The 22,724-nt window shown below is 46.7% G+C and overlaps 1 protein-coding gene across 1 annotated transcript in view; it reads right to left on the minus strand.

The window, feature by feature from the left end:
* Positions 1-4,612: 4,612 nt before the first annotated feature.
* Positions 4,613-22,724, minus strand: part of LOC119092919 (cuticle protein 21-like) — a gene marked incomplete at both ends in the record, with an annotated part of 88,532 nt that continues 70,420 nt past the window's right edge. The window contains 4 exons of the mRNA XM_037215817.1: positions 4,613-4,725; positions 12,454-12,585; positions 12,823-12,836; positions 18,128-18,363. Of these exons, the coding sequence (XP_037071712.1) occupies positions 4,613-4,725; positions 12,454-12,585; positions 12,823-12,836; positions 18,128-18,363 (495 nt within the window). The remainder of the gene's footprint in view (positions 4,726-12,453; positions 12,586-12,822; positions 12,837-18,127; positions 18,364-22,724) is intronic.

Here is a 22,724-nt window from a genome sequence, read left to right on the forward strand (position 1 = left end):
AGTGCGTAAGGCTAGAGGACAAAAGAAATGGGAGAGTTAGTCTTTGGTGTTCGTCCGCTTGCAAGGACTAGCTACTTTTCAAGTAAAGCAGGCGAAATCCAATTTCTTGAAAATAAATACCTTTTGCACGCTCCTACATTCACAATTGCATCAACGCACGTGGTCCAAGGTGGAAAAACTCTCTGATCTACCACATTTTGTGATAAGTTTCAAAAATTTGACAGCTTGCCTCATTAGGAAAATGCTTGTACAATTTCTAATAATTTAATGCCGAACCGAGTTTTGCTCCTAATCCCATTCTGGTTAAGGTAAAAACTTCTCCCGTATGTTAATTTAACTGTACAGGGTGGACACTTTGCGATTCCAATCAATCTAGCACGTTACAGGCCACAAAAAGACGCACCGTCTGGTTTGCGGAATCAATTGACGGTGTATGTCGGCATCGTAAAGCAGCGTATGCATGATAAATGTATATTTCTCTACTGCAGTTGATGGAGACGTGTACAAGGTACATTTACAATTTTTTGTGCATGCCCAACGCTGTTTTTAACCCAAAGAATAAAAATAAACACCTTGAACACACCGGAATAGGGGCAAAGTCTGCCACCGGGGGCACTGTCATCGATGTCAGCGCTCGTCGCCTAACAACCCCCTTTATCATTACTTTGGGATGAAATACGGCCAAAACTGTAAATATTAAATCAACGAATGCATGGAAAATGCACATTTCTCTATTGCAGTCTATATATATATATATATATATATATATATATATATATATATATATATATATATATATAGCTAAGCACTGATAGACGGCCATGGTCAGGGTGCCAGTGAACGGACGCCTCCAACGGTGTCACCGGTTGTGCTGACCAATTCGCACGGAATTCCTGGCATACTGGCCTGGCCTCTTAGAAGTAGACCATGGTGTAACCATGAAGCTGATCATGCACACGCCATTAGATTTGTACAGGTGAGTCGGACGACAGATGGCCTAGAACATAGAGCTTATGACGCAGCAGGTTCGTATCTGAGCCAGCCACCGTCGGGCAGAGCCACCGAGTAATATCCCTGGGTGTTGTGGCCATCGCTCTCCTCCTTCTTGGCGAAGTTGGTGCCGGCGTATTGGTCGTTGACGGCGTAGTCGTAGGCGAACGGCTTGGCCACCTCCTTGTACTGGGGCTCCGGATGGTAAGAGGCCGGCTTATGGGACCGGGCCGGGTGGTCGGGTGGTAGGGGGCCGGAGCGGGCTTGTAGCCAGGCGTCTCCGGTGCTGGGGCCGTGGCGGCAAAAGCCAGAACGACGGCAATGACGAGGCCCTGCAATGCAGTGAGATGATAATTGACGGATGAAGGAACCACTTCAGCAGAGCTGTTTTGCTACGATATATAGGCACGCACACACAGACACACAGACACACACACACACACACACACACACACACACACACACACACACACACACACACACACACACACACTATATATATATATATATATATATATATATATATATATATATATATATATATATATATATATATATATAGCTAAGCACTGATAGACGGCCATGGTCAGGGTGCCAGTGAACGGACGCCTCCAACGGTGTCACCGGTTGAGCTGACCAATTCGCACGGAATTCCTGGCATACTGGCCTGGCCTCTTAGAAGTAGCCCATGGTGTAACCATGAAGCTGATCATGCACACGCCATTAGATTTGTACAGGTGAGTCGGACCACAGATGGCCTAGAACATAGAGCTTATGACGCAGCAGGTTCGTATCCGTCTTCTTTTGGTCATACCCTGAACCCAAGATGGTCATACACACTATTTGAAATCCTTTATTGGATAAATTTATACTTCCCTCCCATCCCCAGCTGACAGCATTTCTGGTCTTTTTCTAGCCTCACCTTGACCCCATCATATCTCATTCAGTTCGCTACAGTTTTGGCCGAATTTCATCCAAAAGTAATGATTAAGTGGGTCGGTAGGCGACGAGCGCATACATTGATGACAGCGCTCCTGGTGGCGGACTGTAAAGAACAGTAAAAATATTTGTGCAAATTTCCATCAACTGCAATATTACTCGGTGGCTGGCTCTCCCAGTGCCGCTTGCTACTGGTTCGGACTTTGCCATGCATTCTACTGCCCTGGCTAGCGAGGTCCTTCGTTGTTTTTTTGCGGCGGACTTGCGGCGAAGCAAATCCAGCCGCAGATGAGGTTTAAACGCGAGGCCCCGGCAAGTTCCGAGGGTGGAAGAAAACTCCTGTTGTGGTTGGGCCATTTCATTAGTCTTCAGCAGGTGCGCCTGCTTTCCTAGCAGCGGGGCTTATTCTGGCATTTGTTGGAGGACAGTGTATGATTGAGCTTTTCGGTTATGTGCATGGTATTAAAAATTGCAGTGATAAAAGAGACTTTCCGTGACAGGCTGATAACTCATGGCGGTTCTGGGCATGGACCTAACGACCATTTTGTCATATCATATCGTATTGCGCTACTGCCGACAATTTTTCCTTCAGAAATTTGGTCGGCGACAAAAAGTACACTTTTACCGCCCCTGGCCACAAGAAATATCGTAACACGACACCCAACCGCTTAAAACAGTAGTTAGTTCTCAGCGTCTGACAGGGTTGGCGCAAGCTTCTATCCAAGGGTGGATCATCTGTAAGCAGGCTTGGATTTAGGCCTGATAAGCAGGAGCGTTATAATGTTTTTGAAAGCAAAAGGCTACGCTAAGTAACAAGATGTGCCCTAACATACAGAAATTGCTCTGAGGTACAGAGGGTGAACAGGTGAGTTATATTTTGATAAGGGCTTGATAACATACAAGGTGAATTCTTACTAACTAAATATTAACAAGCCGGCGTTTATTTGATAAAAGTATCCTCAGTCCATCCATGAAGAAAGGTATGTGATGTGCTTTATTTGTACCTTACTTGCCGACAATGTAACTGATACATTTGGCGCAGTTAAAATGAAATGCAGTAGACGACACTCGCCACTTTTTTAAGAGTATGTAAGAGTCGTGCCACTTAACGCTAACTGACTACCGCCTAGGCTTGTAAAGCCCATCATTGTATTCACCACAAAATTATATGCCGCTGTCTCGCTAGCCATATGCACGTTCCTTCAACGGCTTGCTCACTCTCTGCAAGAATATTTCTGGTTTCTGCTTGCCCCTAGGCATTATGTCCGGAGCCTAGCGGCCTGACGCGCATTGAAGTTTTGGCACCAGTGACGTCACAGTAAAGTCACGCTAGCGTCTTTTGTAGGCCAATGCAAGGCCGCTGCTTTTTTCTCTCCAGTGATCTAGAGAGAGAGTTAAGCAAAGATGAAGCAAGAATTGCTTGACGGTTTTACCTCCCTTATACCGCCATCGATCCGGTATAAATATATCTAAAGGTGCCTACATTCATTTCATCTTGTTCCAATATATTCCTGTATACGTGTTTGCTATCCATATTTCTGCTATCACACGGTAACCCTTTGCAATGCCTTAAGAATAAGGGAATGCTACATATTTTAACATACTGAAGCAAGTATAAGATATGATAAAAAGCTCACTTATAACTAATGACATACTTTGAAGCGGAAAGTGCGGCTTTACACAATACAATTTCTTTGTTTAGTTAAATATGTCTCTCAATACGCCATTGTTTCATTACGTTATCGTACATGACACAGCAATGATTGAGAGCAAATTGACGGCCGATATATCTTAGGGTGGTGATCACGAACGCCATATATGAACGACTCTGTAGTTTTTTGTTTTTTTCGCCTAGATCGCTACATATAAAATGGAGTGTCAGGATATGAATGAGGTCATACGGCGTCATGTATGCCAAGTTGACCTTGAAATAGGCTCCGAAATAGTCTGCACATCTTTGCAGGCGAGTAGCTGAAAAACTGGCAGGGTTTATGTCTTAAGAAACACAAGGCTGTGAACTGCACCGAATGGTCTTCAAGATGGCTATAAGAGTTTAAATATCCATACATCTGTGAAACACTCCCTTTCAGTATAATAATTCTGAGAATCAGATAAAGATAGACCATTGTAGATATCAACAGCCACAAGAGGTCATTACGTAATGTTCATTATAAACAATATTGTGGTTATTAGCTTCAGTTCATGTCGATGTCATTTTACTGAATCAGGATCAAATACATTTGCACCCTTGCATCGTTTGCGCCCAAACGCAAGGAGAGCTCCTTCTGAACTCCATGGCTAAAACAAATCCTTTATTGAAAGACAGGTCAGGAAAGACGAGAGTCATAACAGAAACATTAATGAATATAAACAGAGACCCGTCCTCACCCCGTGACTAGTACGCCGCAGGGTTGTATGCCTGGGTGGGATGGCTGTAAGTAGGCTTATCGGCAGCCTTGTAGGCGGGGGCAGCAGCCTTGTAGGCAGGAGCGGGATGGTACTCGGGGTACTGGGCCTCTCCTTCGTAAGTGACATCAGCGTTGTAGCCGCCGTAGCTGTCGACGACGTACTTGACGTGCTGGACACGGCCGTCGGGCAGAGCGACCGAGTAATATCCCTGGGTGTTGTGACCATCGCTCTCCTCGTTCTTGGCGAAGTTGGTACCTGTGTAGTGGTCGTTGACGGCGTAGTTGTAGGCAAACGGCTCGGCCTCCTCCTTGTACTGCGGCTCCGGATGGTAAGAGGCCGGTTTGTGGGATGGGGCCGGGGAGGACTTGTACACCAGCGTCTCCGGAGCTGGGGTGGCGGCGGCGATAGCCAGCACGGCGGCAACGACGAGACCCTGGAATACCGTAGAGGATATTTCACTGAAGAATCGACCATTTGAACAGCGCTGTTTTGCTACGATATTCTTTAGATGCTTGATCTCCGTATAAAAATTTCCAGTCGTTTAACCTATAGTTTAACTGTCCTGAAATAAGCTCTGGCAGTCAAAAGGGCAACATTTCAACAGTATCGTTCCAGCCCTCACCTGCATGGTGTGTTCTGATGGCCTCGTCTGCAGCGCAAGTGATGTCTGTTTCCATTTTGCTTTCGCTTTTATAGGTCGGCCGCTCACCGCCAACAGACGGTCACGGTCGGGACCCCAGTGAGCGGGCGGCTCCGACGGTGTCACCGGCTGTGCTGACGAATTAGCACGGTTGTGCAATGTCGTCGACCCCCCCCCCCCCTCCCCAACACACACACTTAGTCAACATCGCATAGAAAAGTTATTGACTGGAACAGAATGGGCCATCTCTTTAATTGCTCATGTAATATTCATTCAATAACATATATTATTAAATATGTTGTATATATATATATATATATATACATATATATATATATATATATATATATATATATATATATATATATATATATATATATATATATAAGCTCATCCAAATATTGCCTGAGGCTGAATCAGGCAAGCTTTAGTGCCTAAGGTTTCGGCAGCCTGCCAGACCACGTTTCTGATGGAGTAAGCAAAAGCATAACACAACTTAAGCAGTATGAGGTGATAGACATGTTATCGGGAAGATTTAGACAGTACTACAGCTTCCTCTTCGATGATTATAGCTCGCTATTTGCTTCGCGTCTGTCCGTGCGTCCTGCGTGGGTACTGGCTGGCTGACTGGCCACTGGCTGCGCCAAGGGGAAGGGGAGCTCATGGAGCTTTAGTCTCCCCCTCCCGTCGGATTTACGACTGATTCCGGATTTGGCGACCAGGGAAATTGTTCTAATTTTATGTCATACACTGCCACGGGCAACGATATGCAGGGTCCAGCAGTCGTGATTCAATTTAGACTAGTAACACTACACTGGCGCATAGCCTTGTCAACATGTGCGATACATGGCTGAAATAATTGTTTAAGACACCGTTTCAAACCAACATCGATAGGTCATTGATACGCTAGGTGCTGTGCCTATTGGCGTGTGTGGGGTCCGTCAGTCTGTTCGCAGTGCGTAGGTATTGACGATAAGGCTGGGACTCGCTCGAAAAATGACCTCACCCCGTCGCAAGTCATGGTAGCCCCCCGTCACAGATTCTGGCTGCGCTCCTGTGTCAGTCAGCCTATCTGTGTGACTGTCTGTCCCATTTTGTGTCGCGTCGTGTCCGGGCCGAACGGTGGATCGCCGGATGGTGAAATCTGGACACGACGCGCGGGCGCACGAGTTGTTTTACACAGGTAATTCGCGAGCCGCTGCGGTTTGGCGCTCGGGCGTGGCACGTGGCGGAAGGGTCATTTCAGGCGCGTTAGTTTTGCACGGGCGGCCGAGAGACGTGACCGATAGCGAGGTTGACAAGCAGCCGTTCAAAGGCGTGGCCACGACTCGGTAAACAGGCGTCGGAGCAACAATGCATTGGTACGTTTTGGTAAGGAAAAGAATGGAGAACCACGTGCGGTGCCAGATGTGCGGCCGCACGTGCCACGTGTCATGTGCACAGACACAGGCAAGATGGAATTCCTTGTTTTTGAAGGTTTGCCGCATGTTGTGCCATTTTTCAGCAGCAAGCGTGGATGGAAGCGCAAATCCAATTTCAAAGCGTCGATCAATATACGGTGTGTAATTCACGTGGGGAAGCCCAGTTTGTGCGAACCATGGTTGCGTCAGTAATCGTGGGGATGTCGGAATGTCGGCATTTTTTAAAACAGCAGCCACTAACACACGTTTTCGTCGTTACCGCAGCCAGCATCGTGGCGAAATTTTCGTCACCGCATGCACCGATTCAGTGTGTGTATTCACCACATATTGATTGGTTATTCTGTGCAATGTCCCTTCCAAACACCAACTTTGCCTAAAAACGTACTGTCCGCGTCGTCAAAATGTCACCGATTGATACGGGGCGTTCATTTCAGGTAATTCTACCGTGACGTCATTGCGGGGCTTCTTGACAAATTTCAGCATTGTAAGCCCGTAGGAAAGGGTCTTCGGAGACAGTTTTGAGGCAAATTGAGATGGTACAGAATACTCAAACACCGCCCGTATCAGATAAAACGTGTTTTTTCTAATACGCAAGGTGTACTTTCAGCGACTCATGTCTTCGCTACAAACTGCAAGTCATTTTCCAGAGTCCAGTCAGTTTTCTAGTTAAGTATCGTGTTCGTCTAGTACATCTGATTGTGCCTAATCTAGCCTTTCTAGACTAAATCTTCCAGAACGTGCTGCAACTGTACTGTTCACTTAAATGTGTGTGCCCGCTGTACTTAACGCCTATTTTTAGAGTAACGCACATAGTTCTTGTCTCAATTAAATCTTTTAACTCCCATATATATGTATATATATATATATATATATATATATATATATATATATATATATATATATATATATGAAATGCGTTATTTCGCAGGGTTTTTGCAACGCCTTTTCATTCAAAACCCATCTTAAATGTTTTGTGTGCATGTCATGAATGGTCGTGTCAATTTCTATGCTCGTAAAGGATCATTTCTTATTTCTCCTCGCAACATATTTTGAAATGAATTGCCTTTAATCTGCGCATTTGTGAAGACATGCGGCAAGAACAAAACAAGTGCTGTTTTCTCGTGATTGGCCAACATGGCCGACTAGCTATCAAAATAGCATGAGACGAATTTCTGAGACGAATAACGTGAGATTCGAAGTACGGTGCACTAAATTGTACAACTTTGGAAATCATTATGGCAGTGTTTATTTCAAGTTTTAAGTTACACTAGTACCCCGGTTTTGCGATTGCCTTATGAAACAAATGAAATGAAGTTTCTAGGCATATGCAAGAGGCGTCTCTAAGCACGTGCACGCGTATTGAGGGAGGTGAAAGTGGCAAGTGGTCGCCGACTGATTTCCGTTGAGGATGTAAGCGATTCGCCCTATGTTACTACACGAATAATCGAATATGAAGCTTGCATCCCATTAAGCACATACGCATCTGTCAGTCACTCCACCATACATACCCGTTTCCCGTCAAATATTCCGTCAGCCATAGGCTGGATCAGCCGGGAATTTTTGCTAACGATTTTATATGCATCCATGAATACCGCAAAACCAGTTAAAAACACTTTATAAAGAGCCAGATTGCCTCTCCTGCGTTTTCAAGGAGATAGCTCAATCAGTTAGGGACGCAAACCCGCGCGCGCTGGTCTGCCGTGGCAAGTATCTTTTTTCAGAGAATTGGCATGACCATGGTAATATAACCAACTAGGATCATCAAATACGTTTGAAAACATGACGCAGTGAGCCTTGGAAATTGGTTCAGCCGCCATCCCGAATCAGAGATAGTTATGATGGACCAGACACTGGCATCGAATAACTGAAGAATGACGCCGCAATCGAGAGTGCAAATGCAAGTGACACAAACATGACTTCGCGGAAAAGGAGTCCATAACAACGCAAATAAAGCCAAAACGCACGCAACTAATGCTTGTAGCGATGAGCTCTTCACATAAACAAAAAACGCAAACCTACGGCACGTAGAAGTGCCGCAAGTGAGTCAGCTGTTGCTTACAGCGGCATTTCTGACGCGGCGACTCTGCCTCTGGCTCTGACATCACAAAACTTCCCTGACGTAACAGAACGATCACGTATTAAGGACAATATGTACCAATTGTAGACGTGGTTACTCAGATAAACCTTTTGCTTTTAAACCCATGACAATACTTTACAATTGAGCTTTTTATCTTATTTCGTGCCCGTTTCAAAATCTTCAGGCGTATAACAGCTCTATCGGCGCAAAAAAAAATGATACGGAGGGAGTTTGGCGTGAATTAATGAGTGGCTTCGTGTCCGCACCAATGCATGGTGACACCATTCCAGCCGATATGAAAGCGCAGGGGGCAGTCTGTTCAGTGAGGTAATGACCGTGGCCTTCCATCAGTGGCTGGCGGCCGACCTATAAAAGCGAAGGCACAGTGGAAGCAGGCACCAGTTTCACTGCACGCTCGGCAAACAAAACACAGCATGCAGGCATGTGCTTGATGAAAATTGGGGGGGGGGGCGGAGCTAGGTGTGGAGCTGGGGGCTTTTTCATGAGAGGCATCCTGATCGAAAAAACAAAGATGCCGAGCAAAGGGTGGTTTATTAATAACATATTTTCTATGGTATTGCAGGTCCTCGTCGTTGCCGCTGTGCTGGCTGTTGCCGTCGCCGCCCCAGCTCCGGAGGCACCGGGCTACAAGCCCGCTCCGGCCCCCTACCACCCGGCCCCGTCTTACAAGTCAGCTCCTTACCACCCGGAGCCCCAGTACAAGGAGGAGGCCAAGCCGTTCGCCTACGACTACGCAGTCAACGACCACTACTCCGGAGCCAACTTCGCCAAGAAGGAGGAGAGCGATGGTCACAACACCCAGGGATATTACTCGGTGGCTCTACCCGACGGCCGTGTCCAGCACGTCAAGTACGTCGCTGACAACTACGGCGGCTACAACGCTGACGTCACCTACGAGGGAGAGGCCCAGTACCCCGAGTACCACCCTGCTCCTGCCTACAAGGCTGCTGCCCCGGTTGGCAAGCCCGTCTACAAGTCTGCAGCATACTAATCTTATGCTGATAACGACCACCTATTTAAACGCATGCATGTTTTGTTGTGATGTTTCCTGACCAGTTGTATTTCAATACAATGTACTGCTCAGATTTCCTTGGTGTTACTGAAGGCAAGCAGTTCTCGTCGTTGGGGCAAATGTACGTGCTTTTGATAGTGGCGCAAGCCTCGCACGTTCCTCAGAGTTCCACAATTACTTTATTAAAGCAAGTGGAGATCTACTGTTTCGCCACGAAAACCCATCGCTCTGAGTATCGCCCCCCCCCCCCCCCCCGCCACCGCTTGCAAGGCTGCAGCCCCACACCACAAGACTGTCTGGAAGTCTGCAGACAGCTCTCTCATTCTGGCATAGCAGCCTGCTGCATGCTAGTTAGATGCTGAAAATGACCTGCTCTTTGAGCGCAAGAATGTTGACATGAATGTTGGATGTGTGATACGGCTGTGATCCGAGCTGTTATATGTTAAATCAATAAGTTGCTTATCCCATGAGGTTTTTACACATGCAGTCATAATTTTTCTGTTGTGTGAATTTCAGCGATACGGGTGCGACAACCATAGGCGGATCCTGGGGGGGGGGGCATGCCCCCAAAAACTCTGAGAGTGTGTTTTGGCCCCCCAAAACATTGCCAGAACTTCATAAAAGTTTCGTCTACTTACCGTCTGTTATCACCATTTGCGATAAACCCCATCTGACCAGTTGACTCTTGGACGTAATATCTTATGTTACGAGCTTTGTAAACATACATACTGTATATAGAAGATTCATAAGCATTTCGGTGCTTGAATGGTGTCCCTACTAGGTACTCGCGAGAGGCACCATGCACTGGACCTCGCTTCCCACACCAGCCAGCTGGCGACGAGCGGTTGCCCCCCCCCCCCCCCCACGAAAAAGGTTAGATCCGCCCCTGGCGACAGCCTACTTGAGCGTTCTACAAAGCTAATGACGATCACAGGGCGTATAATCCTGTTTCAAGAACATGTTCTGCAGCTGAAGCTATTGAAGCAAGCCTAGGATATGATGAAATAAGCTCACTTATAGCTGTTGGCATCCTTTGAGATGAAGAAGGTTGCTCTAGACGATACATTTTCTCTGCTTAGTAAACATGCTCCTGCATGTGTCATTGTTTGATTGCGTCATCGTACCTTGCACGACGTTGATTGAAAGCCAGTTGGCGGCCGTTATTTGTGGAAATGGTGTTCGCCAACGCCAGATATGAATGACTCAACAATGAAATAGTTATTGGCGTTGGAGCCCCATGGCTAATAGAATGGCAAAATTTGAATGCCATTATGACGTTATGAATGCCGTGGTCACCTTGAAGTGGTCTTCCAGAAAAACCTGCTCATCCTCGCGGGTGTATGGCTGAGAAACTAGACAGGTTCAGGTCTTAAGAAGGGCAGGGCAGTGAACTGTACCGAATGATCTCCACGTTAGCTAATTCGGTTCAAAGCCACATACAAATGTCGAATACTCCCTTCAAACAACGACAGTTTTCATGAAACAAGTGTGGAGGGGTGAAAACAAAACTTCTGTGTGACAACTCGTCAGTCAGACAAACGTGTTGATCACAAGCAGATCTCGTTAGTCCAAATATCTGGTAGGTGTGACACCTCTCAGCCTCATCAGCGGTATGGACCGGCAACGGCTAGTCCACCACAGCGAACATCGGGGCAGCCACCTTCCTTCGGGACAACTCAGCCACGGGGACGAAGACTTCATCCCGGCTTGGCGACCACAACTGGGACGGCTCGGCGATACGACGAAGTCCGGGAATATCCGGCCGTCAAGATGAGCGGCAAGACGTTCGGCAGTGAGGACGGAAACAGAGGCGTCACACAGCCTTACGGACTTAATGACATGTATAAGTTACGAAATGTGGCATTTTTAAGGAAATAATTTCGGCAGATATAATTATAACCATCGAATGCATCCAATGTTTTTATAACAGGTAAGGAATTGCGGCTGCTGCGGCACGCTTAACTAAGTTTTAAGTGAGGCTGCGTGAGTTGCGTTCGACCCCAACCACCGCCCAACGCTCACCACAACCTCCATGTTAAAACACCCGCATGCTGCTGGGATACGTGGGACCACATAATACAACACATACACGGGAAGAAAGGCAGCATGCTGTCCGATATGTTGTCGAGCTTTTTAAGGGAAATACATGTCATGAACGTCATTACGAGTTTTGAACGGGTTTGGTTTGGGTTGGGGGTCCCTCTAACAAGAGACGAGATGCTCTCAGCTCTCAGACGGTCGCGGGTCAGAGGTGTTTAGTAAGACCATATGCTGATGACCATCTGTCAGGCAGTTTCAAAGTAATACTTTCACAGGACGCCATTTGTATTGGTAACAGATACTTTGTTTCCGGAAAAATATTTTGAATTTCTTTGCAATCAACCGAAAAATTCAGAACCATGCTATGACGAAACATTAAAAGCCCTAACAATCCATGCCACGACATCACTAGCTAGGCAACATAATTGCTCTTGTAGTCTTAAGTTTCGGTTTATGCGAACGTCGTTTGTCACAGCCGGATCAGACATATGGGCGGTTGGAAACGTACAGTTGCCTCCGTCAAAACCGCACAACTCGACTGAATCCTGTTATTGGAGTGACACAGTTAACGAAATTAAAAACACCACCCTACACGTAAGAATATATCTGAATGGGCAACCCTTCCAAAGCCGTGACTAATATGTGGCAGGCTTATATGCCGGGGCGGCATTGCTGTAAGCAGACTTGTGGACGGACTTGTAGGCCGGCCCAGCAACCTTGTAGGCAGGGGCGGGGTAGTACTCGGGGAACTGGGCCTCTCCCTCGTAGGTGACATCAGCGTTATAGCCTCTGTGGTTGTCAGCGACGTATTTCACGTGCTGAACACGGCCGTCGGGCAGAGCCACCGAGTAATATCCCTGGGTGTTGCGGCCATCGCTCTCCTCCTTCTTGGCGAAGTCGGTGCCGGTGTAGTGGTCGTTGACGGCGTGGTCGTATGCGAACGGCTTGGCCTCCTCCTCGTAGTTGGGTCCAGGATGGTAAGAGGCCGGCTTGTAGGAGGTGGCCAGGTGGTAGGGGGCCGGAGCTGGCTTGTAGCCTGGCGTCTCCGGAGCCGGGGCGGCGGCGACGACAGCCAGCACGGCGGCAACGACGAGGAACTGCAATGCCGTAGAGATTATTAGACGATTCAGGCAGTCATTTAATCAGCGCAGTTTTGCTGTGACACATCTGTGCAATTTCAGTCACATCGCGAAACCCGGAGTGCACTTGTCTTGATGTAAACTCTCTAGTAGCCAGCAGAGCACCATATAAATGGTATCATTCTAGTACATACCTGCATGTTGTGTCCTGAAGGCCGGGTGTACAGTGCAAGTGGTGTCTGCTCCCTTAGTATTTTCGCTTTTATAGGTCGGCCGCTAACCACTGACAGATGGTCACGGTCAGATTCCAGTGAACGGACGCCTCGGTATCACAGGCTGTGCTGACGAATTCGCACGGAATTCCTGGTACACGCCCGCCTCCTAGAAGTTGACTATAATGCGATCCATGACGTCGTATATGGACAGATCATCTAATTTTTACAGGTGAGTTGAAAGATGAATGCTAAAGAGCATGTGGTTTATGACGCAGCAGGTTTGTATCAATCTTTTGAAGCAATGCTCTGAACGGAAAGCAATCATGCCAACAATTTGTAGCTATTTGTTAGATCAATACACGCTGTTTTCCCATCCCCAACTGATAGGTGCTCTGACCGCGACATGTCACGTTTAAGTCCCATCAGATCGCATCTAAATTGCTTCATTTTTGGTTGTTTTTCATCCAAAAGTGCTGATAAAGTGGGTCATATCCGACAAGAGTTCAAAATCGGGGCAATAGGTATGATATAAAGGTATAAGAATGAAAATTGAGGTCGGTCATGTCATTAAGATGTCCGACACAACATTTCTTAAGAAAGCACAGGCGGGAACGGAAACTGGCCTTCTGAGCAAAGGCATTTGTATGCACTCTTTTGAAGTGTTTTGAAGCTAATTGACCTCTCGCTTGACTTTTCCAGGTATGAATCGTGCCCGGCTCAAACGTACGGACGTCACACACATTGGCATGCGTCGTATCAATTGCGGATTGTGTTGCCACTCACATAATTAGGTTTAAAATGACCATATCCGTATGGGAGGTAAGCAAAATTCGGTCCTACGCATGAATCTTAGCTTTAAGTCTTATCACCCCAGACTTGTGATTTTGTTGTTATGCACACATATATTTACTGAAATAATTGTATGGCTCAAAGCCTCCTTAACCACGGTGTCCATGCTTTTGGCATGTTGAGTAGCCATGCCTGCAATGAAGGGTGAATAAAAATTACATGCAATATAAATGTTTTAAGGCCATGTACACATTTTCATCAAAACGTTGACAGCGAATTCCAGCCGTTTCTCACATTACTTCAGGCTACGACATGCGATTAAATGGGACGTTACGAAACCAATTATTAAGAAATTATATCACCAACTGATGTCATGAAATGATTTTGAAAATTCGTGAAGAGGGACACGTAAGTTCGTTAGGGAGCGTTTTAAAACAGTGTTAAAGGGAATATTCCACATCTGTATGGCGTTTTGAACTGAAATAGCCATCTTGAAAACCTTTTGATGCAGTTCACGGTCATGTCCTTTTTAAGACCCAAAACGATCTGGTTCCCGAGTTACACGCCCGCAAAGTGCGAAAAGTATTATTTAGAGCCCATTTCAAGATCGCCTTCTGTTTAATGACGCCATAGAAACGTCATTAGATGCCCGTGATATGACAGGCTGTTTTCTGCTTATGGTCAAAACAGCATGGCCGCTGGCACATTCGCAAAAGCGATGATGCGGCACACATGATACAATGCGTGGAAGATGATTGGCTGTCAGCAAAATTCCGCTGCTGAAAGCGTGTCGCGAACGTAAGCGTGAGCACTTTCGGGTTGAGCAGCACTCGTCGTGAACGGGTCATTTTTTCTTATTCCTAGGCCACAGGTCAATGTTATGAAAAAGAACACCACTTGTGGCTTGTATTGATCTTGATGTGATAGGGAGTGTACGTGGGAGGTTTGTACTTCTGAGAGAGAGCATTATTTTGGTATTCTTTAAGCCTACTGACACCCAGTTAAATGTGATACATTGATACCTGCCTCTAGCTTTATGTATGTGTTTGTACATGACAAAAGAACGCTGGCATACTAATAGAAGCACTAGCACTTATGTTGCAGGGGTGTACAAAGGCAAGCTGGTACTTCATAATGCACATGCTCAGTGTATGCTCACATTATAAGGCTTTGCACAATTGCCTTTCCCTAAAGAATTCTTAAAACACAGTGCTGTATTATTACTAATGCACATTGTACTGTCTTCACAAATGTTGTATGCAGGCGAGCATTGCTTGCGACTCATCAATGCCATAGTCACTGCAACTTGCGTAAGATGTTTTGTGCTGAGAAAGGTGGAAAAGTATTGCTGTTGGTATCTTGGATGGGACTTAATAATATTTTTATCGTCAGCCTTGTGTGCACTGGCAGCTTCATCACTTCCTTGCGATTTGCCCATCCAACCACGACTGCATTCACTTACCATGTTTCAAGCCTTGTGCAAGGTCAGCATGTTTGCAGTGCCATTTCGCCACATGTAAAATTGTCCTGTTATTTTTTTAGTAACGCATCCTGATGACTGCAGCATGTTGCATGACCATAGAAGTGGAAGGTGTGTTTGCATCTTTCTGACCTACGTTTTGTGGATTCCCAAAGCAGGCCGAGCAAGTGATGCCGTTTATTGGTTGTCTGCTTTGCTAAAATAGTTTGTATATTGTACCATGTGTTTTTGATCAGTCACGGGCCAGATGGAGAATCTGTACAAGAGAGGACACGTGACTCATCTTTTCATGATGGAATTTAGTATGAAAGCAGCATGGATTGCAACTACCTATCTATCAGCAGCAAGAATGTCATTGCATCGCAACGGTTATATCAGGGTTCGGTATTAATTTCATGAATAATTCTAAGCAAAAAAAACAACAAATTTTTGGTAGCCCAAACATACCATATTTACCATAGCAATAGCAATGCTTTGGCAATCAATTCATAGCAACGCTCCAAATTTATTAATTTTCGCATGGCACCACATGTCCAGGAAGAACCCATAAAGAAAGAAGTACTTTGCACATCACATGATATCAATGTCAGGACTACAGCACTGCAGGCAACGATTGGTCGGCAATAGAGTATTGACAAAATTATCAAGAGCATAACAGCAACAGCAGCAGCACAGAATATCGTGCTCTCACATGAATAATCTGCCATAAAAGCTGGAGATCGCTTCGTTGCGAATGTCCAACAGTCTACCAAAGCTTTTTCTTACGGCCAGCACCAAGACAAAAAAATCCATAAACGAACCACCCACTAATCCGCCATTCGACACAGCCCCGCGACGAGAACGGCCAGCTGGCGTAAGCTTTCGTGTGTTTCGAGGAATTCTTTAGGTCTGGCTGCCAGATGCTGTCAGGTATTGCTGTCGTCACAAAAGCATTCTATGACGCCTTCAAACAATGACGTAATGGGGCGTATTTTAATAAAACAAATTGTGCTACGTAGCGTCGTTTTTGAACCTTGAAAGCTTACCAATAGTTACAAGTAAGCTTTTTCCATCATATCTGATGCCTACCTCAATATCTTCAAATGTGGAACATTCCCTTTAATGGAAATGTCTGCAGTGGAAAAGTTTGCAACAAGTTGGGAATAAATGTTACCTGCTCATAACATCTTTCTACGGAAAATATGGCGGCATAAGACAGGTAAAACCGCTTCATCACTATCGATTCATCCTCGCTAGACGTTAGCGTGACGTCACTGGTGCCAAGACTTCAATGTGCGGTAATCCGGTAGTCTCCGGACGTAATGCTGAGAGGCAAACGGAAACTAGGTACATTCTTGTAGATAGTGAACAAGCCGATAGAGGAGGGTGCATATGGCCAGCGAGCCAGTAATATATAATTTTGCGGTGATTATGATAATAAACTTTCCAGGTAACCGCAAAAACGTCGCAGACAGCAATGGCAGGAAAAGTAAATTCACACATCGGTGTTATACGCAAATGGGTCAGAGGAGCATGGGGCTGAATGATGACCTGCCAGTGTGATTGAATGAACACCTGCCGGCGTGATTGACTGAAGACCTGCCAGCATGATTGACTGATGACCTGCTAGTGTAAATGACTGATGACCTGCTGGTGTGACTGACTGGTGTCTTGCTAAGGTGACTGGGTGATGACCTCCCAGTGTGCCTGAATGAGGATCTGTCAGTGTCACTGATTGATGACCTGCCAGGGTGACTGATAGATGACGTGGTAGTGTGACTGACTGATGACCTAATAGTGTGACTAACTGATGATCTGCCAGTGTTTTCAAATCGCATCCAAATACTTTAGAGGAGCACCGACGCTCACACGGAACACCTTTCTCAAATGGCCGTCGACGATGTGGACATGATTATCAAATATGAAAAACGACCTGAACCTAGTCTTCAAATCATGTAGCTTTTGTCTCATGAATAATCAGCCATCTGATCAAACAATGCCGAATATGTATTTTTGGAGCGAGTGTGACTCAAACACTGCCCCTTCGCTCCAGGTCAACCGAAGCTTAATGTGTGAGGATTTTCTCAAAGGTCTACCAATATGTAGCATTACTGCTGCGGACGAATTAATCCAGGTATTGTTTACGTTCTGCGACGTATACCGCAGCACTTCTGGAACACGACACCGCCAGTATTATCAGATACCTTAGACCACGGCCGTGTCATCTTCCCAGCATGCATTGCTTGTTGATGTGTGTATGGCAACAGAAAGGACTAGCTCACAGAAAAGCTGTCTTATCAAAACGTTCCTTGTATATATATATATATATATATATATATATATATATATATATATATATATATATATATATAAATCACATAACGTCACATCACAATGCACAGTTTCAAAACGCCAACACAACATGCTCGCTTCTAGTACGTCACATCCGACTTGAAGCCCGGGGCAGCCGCCTTGTGGGAGGACTTATAGGCAGAGGTGGAGGACTTGTATCGAATGGCCTCCGGTTTGTCTGTCTGGGTAGCAGATGTGTAGTCCGGGGCAGCAGATGTGTAGGCCGGGGCATCAGATGTGTAGGCCGGTGCAGCGGTTGTGTAGGCCGGTGCAGCAGATGTGTGAGCCGGGGCAGCAGGGGTATAGGAAACAGGAAGAGCATTGTACGCAGGGGCGGCAGACTTCAAGTCAGGTTGATGGGCCTGGGCAGTGGGCTGGTAGGCAGGTACAGTTGCGTGATAAGCAGAGACAGCTGTCCCGTAGGCTGGAGCAGCAGGCTTAAAGGTGCGCTTGTAGGCCGGAGTGGTAGCCTTGTAGGACGGGGAAGTGGGCTGATAAGCAGTGGTGACGGTTGGCTGATGGGCGAGGGTAGCGGACTTGTACACGAGCTTGTATACATTGTCAGCAGTCTTGTACGCCGTAGCAGTAGTCTTGTAGGCAGGAGCGGGGTGGTACTCGGGGTACTGAGCCTCTCCCTCGTAGGTGACTTCAGCGTTGTAGCCGCCGTAGTTGTCCGCGACGTACTTGACGTGCTGGACACGACCGTCGGGCAGTGCCACCGAGTAATATCCCTGGGTGTTGTGGCCATCGCTTTCTTCCTTCTTGACGAAATTGGTGCCGGTATAGTGGTCGCTGACAGCGAAGTCGTAGGCGAACGGCTTGGCCTCCTCCTTGTAATGGGGCTCCGGATGGTACGACGGGGAGTCAGGAGCCGGGGCAGCGGCGATGGCGGCGGCCAGGGCGGCGACGATGACGAAGACCTGGGGGCGGAAATCTGGTCCGTTATACATACTGAAATGCATTGCTGATCGGAACTGATATTAGGTCTTTAACTGTTTTCGACAAGTTTCTCTTAACTATGTAGCTCCTGCAATTGTGATTCATAAACTGAATCTGACACCTCATTAATCTTTTATGCACACAAATGCACATGAGATGACCACCACAGCGACCAATATCGTAGTTTTAGCTAAATCACTTGTGCGCACCTTCATGCTACACATTTTGATGGTAGGGAATGCAGTGCAACTGATGCCTTCTCCACAATGCCTTCGCTTTTAAGCGCCAGCTCCAAGCCGCTGATGGCCTTAGGTCACGGTCCGATCCCTCCACATACGATCGTTTGACGATGGACCCCCAGCTGGGCTCTCACGGCCACTCCCTGTTGGTCACGTCCGTCTCCACACGCGGCGACCCTGCGGCCGCTGACCCGTCTCAGTTGGAGCAGCCTCGGGCGCCTACCGCTCTCCCCAGATCCGTGACACCGAGCTAGAACGTCGCGCCCTGAGGTTTGAGAATGAATGTTGAAGATCGAAACGGCAGCTAACCGTAGAGATAATGACGGGGCTAGATTGGCTGCAATGCCGAATACGTCACATGTAGTATCTGCAAGAAACGAAACTGAGTATCCGGGCGGTCCGTAATGTGCAAAAGGCAAGCTGCCAGGCACAACTGATGGTGCAAGATAGAAGAACATGTAAAAGCATGAGCAACGCACGTCAGGCATGATAGCGTGTGAAAACACCAGTTCATTGACACAAACCTTCACTTCCTTAACAGTGGATGCCGAAGTACATGAAGAACCATCGAGCCGCAGACCAGCCATGGTGCGTATCGCGATTCCACCTTCCATGCAATTCTCATAGCCATCGTCTGCTGTTGTTTCGATAAAGGCGTGCTGCCGAAATATCAATCCATGCTTATCTCAATTCTCCTGTTCTTGTGTTCTCCGGGGAATAGGGCTATTACTACTCTCTTGTCTAGGTGTATTTTTTGTTGCCTACGATATATACAACAAAGAGCTTATAGCCACATGACGGCATATATTCCTGTCTATGGCATCGCACTACTGTTCTAGTGGTTTGCTCTTACGGGGAAAACTAAGCCTTTCCGTGTCAAATCCAGGTAGGAGACCACACCACAAAAATACACACGAGAAGACAAATGCCGTGCTCCCCGATGCATTGAGAAGTTCATTTTTCCGGGTGAGAAAGGTCATAAACATTATCACGAATTTGAGCTTGAGCGGCTGGCATGATGGGAGTCAGGAATTAGGAAAGTATATGGGAATACGACGTAATAAAACGATCCATATTCAACCCGCAGCAGCGGCGCCATTTAAGCAAGGGATAGTGGTTGTCGCTTCTACAGACAGATCTTAAGATCGCAACTTTAAGTATTATAATAGTTCTGCTTTTCGCGTCCCGGTGACATGAAAAAAAACACTTAAGCCATGCCTTATGTCTTTCTGTAATGAATCTATGATTTGGACGTACGGTCGTCATTTTTTTTCTGCTCCTTGCGTTCGCATCGCGTCCATGATAGACATTGATTTGGACATGGACTTAGACCGCATCGTTTACTGTAGATCGACAGCAACCTGTTCTTCGTGCGCCACATCTCTAGTCACCTACATGGCTGTGTTGGCGATCTGCACCACTTGGCAAGATTAACCCTGGCTGTCCATGCGCCATGTCAGGGATGAGTTGATTTAAGACGCGTCCGGATGGCCGTTTGGATATCCTTTGCTTGGGTAGGGGTCAATTTGACCCCCTGAGATCTCAGGAACTGAGAGGGCAAGAGTCATCAACTTGACATGGTGTGTTGGCCTGAGCGCGAGCTCACTTATGTTAAAGCTTGATGCTCCTGGGTCGTGACCCTCGTGACAAATAACGTTCAACAAAGTCAAACTCCAGGCTGGTTTCTCAAATGCTCCAGAACCTAAACACCTAGCCTAGAAGAATGGTCACATGCCCATTGAATGTCAGTGACATTGTTTGGCATTTTGAAGATCATGCTGACCTAAATCATGGAAGACTGCTTTGATTTTTGCATTCGAATAAGCGACAAAGATTAAGCAATGCGGTATGTTTCATAAGAAAAAATGTTGCCTTGGGTTATTTTAGGTCAGGGAGCTATTCTGACCTCTAGAAAGTGTATTGAAGATACGCAATGCGGTTTCTGTTGTTAATCAATTTAAAATGAGCACCAGAAGCGAAACAAATCCCGTACAGCAAACCCTATGGTAATAAAATAGATTGGTTTTACCTTGGTCTGACCTTTATACCTGACTTTTGGTTGATTTAATTTGCTCATTCAATTTTTGTGTCGACTAAAAGAATAATTTCAGAGATTTACGATTTTGTCTGACACTCCGCTGTTGCATAATATTGAACGATTTTCTAGAAAATGACTTCGCTGAATCCAATTTGACCTGCCGAAGTCAGCGACCTTACAAGGTACATCCAAGTTTATGAAACGACACCAAACGATCCGCTATCCAGTTGTCTACAGCTATGCAAAATTTCAAGCAGCTAAGCCTCACCTTCGGAAAGCATTCCGGAAAAATCTTCGGAGGGTCAAATGATCCCCACCCGAGTGCGCATTAAACACTTCAAGGCAACTACTAAAATTGGGAGTTGTAGCGACTAGAAACGGGAGCATCTTAAGAGTCCTCACGGGAGATGCCATGACTCCGTGGCCCATTTGGACATCGAGAGCCCATTTTCCACATTAGTGACACCTTGATCACCTGGCGACACTGTAGACATACTGTACTCACTTGGCACAGTCCGGGGGTAGCTCCGACAACAAAAGACAGCAAGATCTCAACCCGCAGACGGTCATAGGCCAGAGGTTATTGGTGACCACGTGCTGATAACCACCTGACAGGCAGTTTCAGCGCGATGCTATCACAGGACGCTTGTATTGATAACAGAAACTGCGCTTCAGGAAAATGAAATGTTTTGAATTCTTCTACAATCAAACCGAAGATTTAAGGAACCTTGCAAAGCTGAAACGCTCCGAGCACCAGCAGTCCATGATAGGTCGTTGGTAAAGGCCATTATAAAGCGGCATGTGGTCGTTGTCTTCAGTTTATGCGGACGTCGCCTCTCACTATCAGATCAAAGACATTTCGGGGTGGAGGGCGTGTAATTACCTTCGTTAAAACGGCACGACTCGAAACAATGTTGTTTATTGAAATAACGCAGGACAAAAACGGAAACCATCATAACGCAAGCATGCATAAGTTTGAATAAGTAGCCGTTCTCACCCTACGACTAGTACGTCACAGGCTTGTATGCCGAGGTGGGATGGCCGTAAGCAGGCTTGTGGACAGGCTTGTTGGCCGGGGCAGCAGCCCTGTAGACAGGAGCGGGGTGATACTCAGGGTACTGGGCCTCTCCCTCGTAGGTGACCTCAGCGTTGTAGCCGCCGTAGTTGTCTGCGACGTACTTGACGTGCTGGACACGGCCGTCGGGAAGAGCCACCGAGTAATATCCCTGGGTGTTGTGACCATCGCTCTCCTCCTTCTTGGCGAAGTTGGTGCCAGCGTAGTGGTCGTTGACGGCGTAGTCGTAAGTGAAAGGCTTGGCCTCCTCATTGTACTGGGTCTGCGGATGGTAAGAGGCCGGCTTGTGGGCCGGGACGGGCTTGTACACCGGTGTATCTGGAGCTGGGGCGGCAGCTGCAACAGCCAGCACGGCGGCAACGACGAAGACCTGCAATGTCATAGAAGATATGTTATCAATGACTCGCTCATTCTAGCATTTTTTTTATTTTTCTGACCACGATGCATTTGTCGAAAAAATCCCTAGCATCCGACAAATTACTGCATCAACAATATAGCTCAAGCACATGCCTGCATGTTGTGTTTTGGTGGCCGAGTATGCAGTGAAACTAGTGCCTGCTTCTGCAGTACTTTCGTTTTTAAAGGTCGGCCGCCAACCATCGACGAAGGCCACGGTCACCTCACTGAACAGACTGCCCCCCCCCCCCGCCCCCTTCCCAGCATGCTGTGATCCGCTGGGCTGGTGCCAATGTGGCTTGGCACGGATCCGTAGCCACTCCTTAATACACGCTCCACTCCTGCCACGCGATGCGAAGTACAAAAGATTGCTGTTAATAGCGCAATTCCACTACTAAACAAAGATGCTCTTCTTTACGTCATCGTTTGATAACGCCAAAGATCGTTTTTACGTTATCAGAGTATCCACCAGAGTTGCTATGTTTGAGTTTCCTCTGAACTGGAAAGCGACTCACCTGTCGGCTTCGCCGCACCGTAAAGTTGGCGTCGTCTATTTATGCGAAGAATTTGTGCTGCATGCCTTCGTTGTGCGTG

The sequence above is a fragment of the Pollicipes pollicipes genome, unplaced genomic scaffold, assembly GCF_011947565.3.
Source record: "Pollicipes pollicipes isolate AB1234 unplaced genomic scaffold, Ppol_2.1 Scaffold_3671;HRSCAF=4307_pilon_pilon_pilon, whole genome shotgun sequence".
NCBI classification, from domain to species: Eukaryota; Metazoa; Arthropoda; class Thecostraca; order Pollicipedomorpha; family Pollicipedidae; genus Pollicipes; species Pollicipes pollicipes.